Source organism: Quercus robur, chromosome 5 (genome assembly GCF_932294415.1).
Source record: "Quercus robur chromosome 5, dhQueRobu3.1, whole genome shotgun sequence".
NCBI lineage: Eukaryota > Viridiplantae > Streptophyta > Magnoliopsida > Fagales > Fagaceae > Quercus > Quercus robur.
In genome coordinates, this window is record NC_065538.1 from 84,650,767 (window position 1) to 84,660,150 (window position 9,384).

General features: G+C 38.7%; 1 protein-coding gene across 1 annotated transcript; it reads left to right on the forward strand.

Annotated features, from left to right (window-relative positions):
* Positions 1-6,215: 6,215 nt before the first annotated feature.
* On the forward strand, positions 6,216-9,107 carry LOC126728868 (uncharacterized). The gene is made up of 3 exons (XM_050434623.1): positions 6,216-7,670; positions 7,767-8,732; positions 8,831-9,107. Exons 1-3 carry the CDS (start codon positions 6,216-6,218, stop codon positions 9,053-9,055), a joined length of 2,646 nt encoding a protein of 881 aa, XP_050290580.1. The 3' UTR covers positions 9,056-9,107.
* Positions 9,108-9,384: the final 277 nt, after the last annotated feature.

Sequence of the window (9,384 nt, forward strand, 5' to 3'; positions counted from 1 at the left end):
CATAAACCAGTTTGATTAGAAGCAGATTTCTGAAAGCTGAGCATCTTGTCAAGCTTTGCACTTGAAGTTCTTTCCAACTAAGCTCTGACTTGGAATAGCTCTACCTTAAGCTTCTTGGTCTTTTTAGCCAATAAATTGTTCTCAAATCTCAGTGCTCTAATGGTTTGATTTGCTTCATTAAACTTCGTTGAGATTTCTTCTCGTTCAAGCTCCACATCACTAAGCTTCTTGGTGGTCAACCTATACAACTTCTCATGCTTTTCTGAGATTTTGTATAATTTTGCATAGACTATGTGAATGTCATCGTGTTCATCCATCTTTTTCAAACTTAGACTCCACCAAGTCCTCTTCTTCAACCACTTCTTTAACAATCTCCTTAGTAGGATTTACAGTGGCAGTGAAGGCATTTAGGATTCCAGCATTCTCATTATCCAAGTCATCCATAGGTTCGGTGTCACTCAAAGTAGCAGCAAGCACCTTGCTTTTCCTAATGGTCTTGAGATACGTAGGGCACTCTTGTTTCATGTATCCGAATCCTTGACATCCAAAACACTTAGGTCCTAAGGGAACAATGTACTGACCACTGTTCTTAGCATCCTTCCTTCCTTTGTCTTGGTTCTTGAACTAAGATGAATTGGACTGCTTGATCTTTATCAAATCCTTTAGCATTGGCATTTTTCATAAACTTTTTAAACTACCTTGTAATGTAGGATTTCATTTTAGAATCTTTATCGTCTGAAGACTCATCTATGTCACTACTCTTGGCCTTCAGTGCCATGCTCTTTCCCTTACTCGATTTCCCAATCCTTGTCAAACCTAACTCATAAGTCTGCAGATTGCTAACCAGCTTTGTTAAAGGAATTTTGTGAATATCCTTTGATTCCTCAATTGTGGTGATCTTGGCATGAAATCTCTCGGGTAGAGATCTGAGCACCTTTTTGACAATCTTGGGTTCGGGAATGGTTTTCCCAAGATTAAAGGCTGAGTTCACTATGTCCTTGAGCTTGGCATAGAACTCATCAAACAACTCATCCTCCTCTAGCTTAATCTCTTCAAAACTTGTAGTAGCCTCTGAAGTTTCGAATCTTTGACAACCTTGGTTCCTTCACAGATTCCTTAGCAGTTTCAGTAGAGGATATCTTCCTAAAATCCTCATTCACGACCACACTAAATAAAGCATTCAATGCCCTACTAATGAAGTTAGCCACCTTGATCTTAGCATCATCCCAATTGGTTAGCGCTTCCTTTAGCTTGGTCCAACCCATCTCCACAACTTGCCACACTTTTTCATCTAATGACTACAAGAAAGCTCTCATGCCTACTTTCTAGTATGCATAGTTAGTGCCATCAAATAAAGGATGTATAATCAACGATTGTTCCCTATCTATGACAACAGGGGTCAATGGATCATACAGCAAAGATTAACCCTAATCAGAGTGTGCCTGCTCTGATACCACTTAACATACCAAGAATGTATTGACCCCTTATGGTGAATTAACCAATTAATTAGCCAAGTTAATTAATTAATTAAATTAACATGCAAGACGCGTGGTAGCACAAACAAATTACCAACTGAATTAATATGTAGTGGAAAATAAAGTTGACATGGTGATTTGTTTACGAATGAAGAAAACCTCCAAGGCAAAAACTCTACCCGGTAATTTTAAGGTCACCACTACCAAGAACCCACTATTATCATAACAAGCGGTTACAAGTAAAAGAATCCCAGTACCTTATACCAACCTACAGTTGAATTCTTACCCCAATACCTAATTGGACTTGTTCTATAGTGACAATCTCTCCTTTTCAATGCACGACTTTTAGTGCGTGACTAACCAATCAATGCGGGGATCTAAGTACGTGACTAACCACCAACTTGAGAAGGATGTTGGCTGCAAAGTTTTTTAATTCATCAACACAATAAAGATCACGAAACTCCTTGGTTACAAAACCCTACGGTGTACAAACGCAGCAGCTTTTTCAAGAGAAAGATGAACTAGGGCATATGTTTTCGGTCACAATATGCTTGTGAAAATTTTTTGCATTAAGTTGCATTAGCTGTGATGGCCCTTAAAATAATCCTTATATATGTTTAAGATTGTGAGAAAAGAAAGCCTAAACAAGTATACATGGATCTGTATGAAATCAGATCTAAAAAATTGATTTTCGTAAATCTCAATAGATAGGTTATCTATCGAGCAACTGTCGAGCATTAGGCTAAAGATCCCTTTTAAACCTCGATAGATGTTATCTGTCAAATTAGCTGTCGAGCTTTAAAATAAAATGCTTCTTCACTTGATTCTTGGACAGTTTGTATGGCTTTAATACTTAGACTTGAACTCCTGTTCCTTGAAGTATTAAACATATCTTAGATCTACCCAATTACAAGTAAAGTGCATTTTGTCAAAGGATTAATCAATTCTAAATGACATATGCTCTTACATGATTCACTTATGTCCTAACACCATGGATCAACAAAACCCCCAGAAACCTCGGCCACCGAAACCCATGACAATGCCACCACCATCACCACGACAACCCCCCATCCCCCCATCTTCACCACCATGAACCCACAAAAAAAATCCAAAAATCAAATCAAACCCATAGCAAAATCTAAATCTAAAAGATGACCAACAAAAAAAAAAAAAAAAAATTACACAAAAGAAACCCATCTATGCCATAACCCACATCTGTCGCGTCCCACCCACCTTTGCCACAACCCCTCCTCTGCCTCGCCACATCCACCTCTGCCATGACCCACCGATCTCGCCACTCCAATCTCCACCACAAACAAGCTACCATTGCACATTGAGAGAGATAGAGAATGGGAGACGGAGAGATAGAGAGTGGGAGTGCAGATTGAAGGAGAGAGAGAGAGAGAGAGAGAGAGAGAGAGAATTAGAGAAAGAAATGAGACATGGAGAGAGAGAGAGACAGAGTGGGAGGAGTGAGACAGAGAGTGGGAGGAGAGAGAATAAATCAATTAAAAATTATACAATTGTGCTATAGTACGCTCTTACATATAAGAGGGTACTGTAGCACAATTGTAAAAAATTTAAAATTGGAAGCCAAAGTAATGGGCTTGTTTTGTGCTTTGATGCTAAAATCCCCCAACAAATACCATTGGCAAGGACCAATGCCAATGCTCTAACATGAACAAACAGTTTTTTATGGCACCTGGTTGTTGATGTTGGAAAACGTAGTTTTGCATCTCGTACAAAACATGCAATGGAAGCAATACAAGGATCTACTTTATTTATGAGAGATAACATACAACTTTGAATCCTAAAACAAAGAATAGAAAGCACGCCTTGATGTAGTGAAATTCACGAACAAAAATTGAGAAGACCTTCAATCTTCACCCCAATTACACGTGGTGTTCAAGAAGTATGGTCTCTCAATCAGTTTTTACGTACATTATAGTTCAAGAGAGATAAAAAAGAAAACTATGTTTTTTTTTTGTTTTTTTATTATTTTTTTTATTTTTTATAAAAACAGATTCTGAATTCCATCTTAAGAATATGAACTATGTTTTTTATAAAAAGAGATCCTGGATTTCACCTTGAGAATGCGTGTTCTTCTTCTTCTTCTAAACATGGGTCTAGGAAGATGCCACTAACTCAAGTTTAGAGTGGAGAAAGGAGTTATCACTTGATTATATAGGTCTAATCAACTTTGACCCTTGTGTAGATTTTCATATTAACCACTCAGGCGTTAGGGTACACATTTAGATGGTGGTACGCACCCATACCCATTAAATTCAAGGATCAGCCCACTTATATCACTAAACTCATATATGTTCAAATAATAATATGACTAAGTTGGATCCCTCCTAGTAATGCAGATAGGAAAAAAAATTTAATTAAGCATATTAACACACATATCACATGGTAATATATATATATATATATATATATCATCCAACTTAAGATTAAACTCCTATGTGACATTAGTTTTGGGCCTAAAATACTCTAATAAATATAACTTTAAGACTCAAATATAAAATGGTATAAATTAAATTAGCTAATAAAATACCTCGAATAATATTAATACAACCTCAAGGCAACAGAACTTTTAAAATGAGAGACACATTCCATATAGCAAGTGTAGCTCTTGCACCGACCTTTAAATTTCAATAATTGAACCAAAAGTAACAACACCCTAAAAATGTGAAACACAAGTGACAAACCAGTAAATAAAATGGATAATGATGAACATGGAACGATGGAAGATATGCTTCCAATAAAACAAGTAGAAAATCGAATTTATAAAACGTGACGTTTATAATGCATAAAAGGAAAACAAGACATTGTAAAAACTTATCTCTAAAAGAAAAAACATATAAGCTAATTATATTTGTAAAACTACTAAGCATACTTATTAAATAGCCAAAGTCATCCATTAATCATGTGTAGCAAGGTGTTTTTCATTATATATATCTTAAAACATATAGATTTCATATATTCTAAAAATCAGAAAATACATAAAAATAAAATAAAATAAAACTTGAACTTCAAGTTAAGAGTCACGTTGAAGAAAAATTTTCTATTATGCATGCATATATCTTGTACCTATTAATAATGATTCATCCACATTATTTTATTTCTATAAAAGGAGATCTTTTGGCCTTTTTAGGTAGGTAAGGCAATCTTATAAAACTTTTAAAATGTTTAATGGAATGAGGAGGTCGAATTAAATGTGAATATGCATGTATTTATATAGATATAGATATATATATTAGCGCATACGTTTGGTCTTGTCACTCTTGTGAGCCTCTTTCAGGAGAGAGAAAAATGGACCTTCTCGCGTGTGAGTGCTTCGGTCTTGTCATATGTGTTACTCTAATGGCTGTTTCGGCCTTTTGGAGATCAGCTGGTATCCACAGATTGCATACTCAAACATATGCTCTAATCTGTTGAGGAACTGCAATAGTGACAAGATCGAGGCACTTACTCCGAGAAGGTCCATTTCTCCCTCCAAGTGGGTCAATGGCAAGCCCCAGAAGCCCGGTACGATTTTCCTCTCTTACCGATCTCTTGTTTTTCTTAATCTAATCTTTATAGTTTATATATTCAGCCTATTTCATAACGTTAAGCTGTGTATTATTGATGGAAATGAGGGTTTGATGTAGATATTGAATATCGTTTTTAATTCTAAAGGGCTTTGTTTGGTTCCGTAAAATGATTTTGCTGTTATTTTAGGGGTTTGATTTAACATTTGGCACTAGTATTTGATGTAAATTTTGATTGGGATAATTACACATAACCCACCTGTGGTTTGGGCGAAAATCACTTTGCCTACCCGTGGTTTGAAATGTATCACTTAACCCACCTGAGGTGTGTTTCCGTCACTCTCCGTAACCCACCTTGGTCTCTGCCGTTACAAAAACACCTTTTAACCCCAAAACAGAACATAACGCGAATCAAAACCCCCAAAACTCAAACACTTTTCGAGAGAGACACCCAAGGTGCAATCAGGCTTGTTCTTCGCGGTTTGGAGCGTGTGGAGAGGGAGAAAGCACTTGTTTTGCATCATCGAACCTGGGCAAGGTATGTGTGATGTTTTTTCATCTGCATTTGGGTTCTTGATGTCATTTTTTTATGGTGACCCACCCACGTAGTTAGGTTTTGCTGTTCATCTGCACAGTAAAATTTTTTTTGTATGTTAAATTAGCATTTTGCTATTTATGTGTAGAATCGCTTAGGATATGCATTTTGCTATTGTTGTTTCTATAATGCATATACCTGAAGGAATCAAGTTTATTTGTCAATGATTGCACTTGTTTGTGAATTGTGGGTAGTGTGGTCCCTATGAATTTGTTGGGAATCTGGTTTTGCATGTGCTTTATGTGGTCCTTTGTCCGTGTGTTGTTGTCAATTTGTTGGCTTGTTGTCTCTTTTGGCTTCTTCTCACTTTCTGCATGTCAGTGTGTGTAAACAAAACACTTATTTTAATTGCAGATGGATGATGTCACATTTGACCTTGAAATTCATGTTGGGGGATGTTTTGTGGAGGAGCCAACCATACAATATGTGGGTGGGTCTGTACGTTTACTGACAGAGATTGACCCTGACAAGTTGAGTTACTTTGAAATTCGGGATTTATGCCATCTAGTTGGTGCTCCTAAGGAACACAGTAGATATAAGTATTTAATTCTTGATGGTGATCTACAGCATGATTTAAGAGACATAGAAATAGATACAGATGTCGTAAACATGACTAACCTTCATAAGGCATGGTATGTTGAAAAAATCATAATCTATACTGACATAGATGTGGAGCCATTGGCAGTTGAGTATCCTGATGCAGGGGGAGTGGCAGATGGTGGCGTAGGTGGTGATGCAGGGGGAGTGGCAGGGGGAGTGGTAGGTGGTGTAGGTGGTGATGCAGGGAGAGTGGCAGATGGTGTAGGTGGTCATGCAGGTGGTGATGTAAGTGGTGATGCAGCAAGGGTTGAAATAGAATTGGATAGTGATGATGATGAAGATGATGAGAATGATGATGAGAGTGATGATGAAGAAGATGTTGAGGATGTTGACATTGATGCAAGAGATGAAGAACAGAATGTTGAAGGAGATGATGATGATGATGATGATGATTGGCTAAATGAAGGCCTAAAGGGGGATGGCTTTGGTGATGATATATTTGCTGCTCAAAACTCAGCTCCACAAGGTTCTGCTCCCAATACAAACCCAGAATCAAGCAATGCACCCCACACAGCCCCAGAATCAAGCAATGCACCCCACACAGACCCTGAGTGGGCTGAGCCAGCCCTTGAGGATGACCTAGTAAGCATGGATGGGTCTGATGATGAGCAGGTACCTGAGCAAGTAGAGTTTAATGCTAAGAGTGACATGAGAAATGTTGTACTGAAGAAGGAGATGAAGTTCCCTAATGCAAAGGTGTTCAGAGCTGCTTTGAGGGAGTATGCAATCAAAAAACCTATTGACATCAAATTCAAGCTTAATGAGAAGACCAAGATATCAGTTCACTGCAAGAATGGGTGTGGGTGGAGATGTTATGCATCTCAAATAAGTGGAGAGCTAACATTTCAAATTAAGACCTTGACTGATGACTGTACTTGTCCCAAGTCTTTCAAAAACAGCCAAGCAACATCAGCTTATGTTGCTAAGAGGTTCATTGAGGATTTTAGCAAAAATCCAAATTGGGAGGTGAGTGGTGTACACAACCATGTGATGCAAAATTTATCTGTTGACCTAAGTGTAAACCAAGTGTATAGGTCAAAGAGAAAGGCAAAGGATTTTATAAATGGAGATGAGCAACTGCAATATGGTGTCCTTAGGGACTATGCACAAATGATAACCACTGTAGACAAGGGGAGTAGGGTTATATTGCAGACAGAAATGGTTGAGGAGACTTCCCAGCCAAAATTTAAGAGGATGTATGTTAGGTTCAATGCTCAGAAGGTAGGATTTTTAGGTGGATGCAGGTCATTTATAGGTTTAGATGGTTGTCACATAAAGCACAGATTTGGTGGGCAAATCTTATCTGCCACTGCCAAGGATGCAAATGACAACATTTTTCCAGTAGCCATGGCTGTTGTGGAACAAGAAACCAGGGAGTCTTGGATATGGTTTTTGGAAATTTTTGCTGATGATATAGGGAGGCCAGAGGAGCTTCAGTTGGTCTTCATTTCTGATAGGCAAAAGGTATGCAAGTTTTGTTTTGTTCAGTTACACTTGAATAGTTGACTTTGTTTGCTGAACTAACTTGTTTTGTTTGTTTGTTTGCTTGCTTATTTACAGGGGCTTATACCTGCAATAGAGACACTATTCCCTACCGTGGAGCATAGATACTGTGTGAAACACATCTACAACAATTTCAAAGTTGATCACAAGGGATTGGAGCTGAAGGATGCATTGTGGAGGTGTGCTGCTGCCACAACAGTAAGGGAGTTTGAGAGATGCATGCAGTACATAAGGGATTTGGATGAAAAGGCATATGAGTATCTTGCAAACATTGCACCTGCACAGTGGACAAGGTCACACTTCACTCCTAGGGCCTTAACAGATTGTTTGGTAAATAATTTGAGTGAGTCTTTTAATGCAATGATATTGAAGTCTAGGGACAAGCCTATCTTGGCAATGTTGGAGTGGATTAGGGTTAGACTTATGACTAGGCTTTACACAAAAAGGGAAGGGATACAGAAGTATGCTGGAAAGTTGTGTCCAAGCATACAAGATAGGTTGGAGAAATTGAAGGTTGAAAGTAAGGCATTTAGTGCTACCCCAGCTGGTAGTTTCCTTTATGAGGTAGGCAGTCAGTATGAGAGGCATGTAGTTGATTTGGTGAAGAAGACATGTAGCTGTAGGTCTTCGGATTTAAATGGCATTCCCTGCAAACATGCCATAACAGCCATTTATACAAACATTGAGACACCAGAAGACTATACCCACCCATGCTACTTCAAAGAAACTTACATGGAGATATACAAGGAGGTACTTCCTCCCATGCCTGGCCAGTCAGAATGGGCTGAGACTGGACAGCCTGCTCCCCTGGCACCTCACATATACAAACCACCAGGCAGACCACCCAAGCAAAGAAAGAGGGCTTCTGATGAGCCTAGGAACCCTTACAAAGCAAGTAGACAGAACAGACCTGTAAGATGTGGGAAATGCAAAAAGGAAGGGCATAACTCAAGAGGGTGCAAGGCTGGCATCACTGGGGAGACACCATGGCAGAGGAGACAGAGATTTCAAAGAGAAAAAGCTGTAAGTAATTAGGATTTAAATGGCAAAAAAAAAAAAAAAAAAAAAACTTGTTTTTAAACTTACAATAGACACTGTATTGAAACTGGGTTTTGTTGCAGGCAAGGGAAGGGGTGCCTGCACCTAGATCTGCACCTCAGCCACCATCCCAGCAGCCTACCCAGACCTACAACATGATGTCTGCCACTCAGCCTTCATCCTCACAGCAAGGAAATCAACCTAGGCCATCTCACAAGAGAGCAGGATGGTTCTCTTCCTCACAACCAGAGTTTCACACACCTAGGGAGACCTGGGATACCTTACCAAGTTCTTCACAGGTAACTTAGTCCTGGATGGTTGTGTAGCTTGGGATATTTTTTAACAAGTAGATCTATTTTTTATTTTGTAGCCTTCACATGCAAGTGGGAGCACTGGTGGTGTGAGGACTAGAAGACAGTTTGCTGCACAAAGGCCACCAAAAATGAATCCAGTGGGTGGAAAGAGGAAAGAGTAAAGGCAATAAATGAATGAAGCTAGTGGGTACGCATGCCAGCATTGGGAGTAAAGCTAGTGGGAACATGTGGGCCATTTTGGTTTTTTTTTTTTTTTTTTGTGAAGACCACTGTTGGCCTTTTGTAATTATCAATTAGTGTAAAAAACAGTCACTGCTGGCCTT

Excerpts from the sequence above, each read along its gene's own strand:
- LOC126728868 (XM_050434623.1), top strand. The coding sequence starts at position 6,216 with ATGACTAACCTTCATAAGGCATGGTATGTTGAAAAAATCATAATCTAT. Across the intron at positions 7,671-7,766 it reads TCATTTCTGATAGGCAAAAG|GGGCTTATACCTGCAATAGA; the intron begins GTATGCAAGTTT and ends GCTTATTTACAG. Across the intron at positions 8,733-8,830 it reads GATTTCAAAGAGAAAAAGCT|GCAAGGGAAGGGGTGCCTGC; the intron begins GTAAGTAATTAG and ends GTTTTGTTGCAG.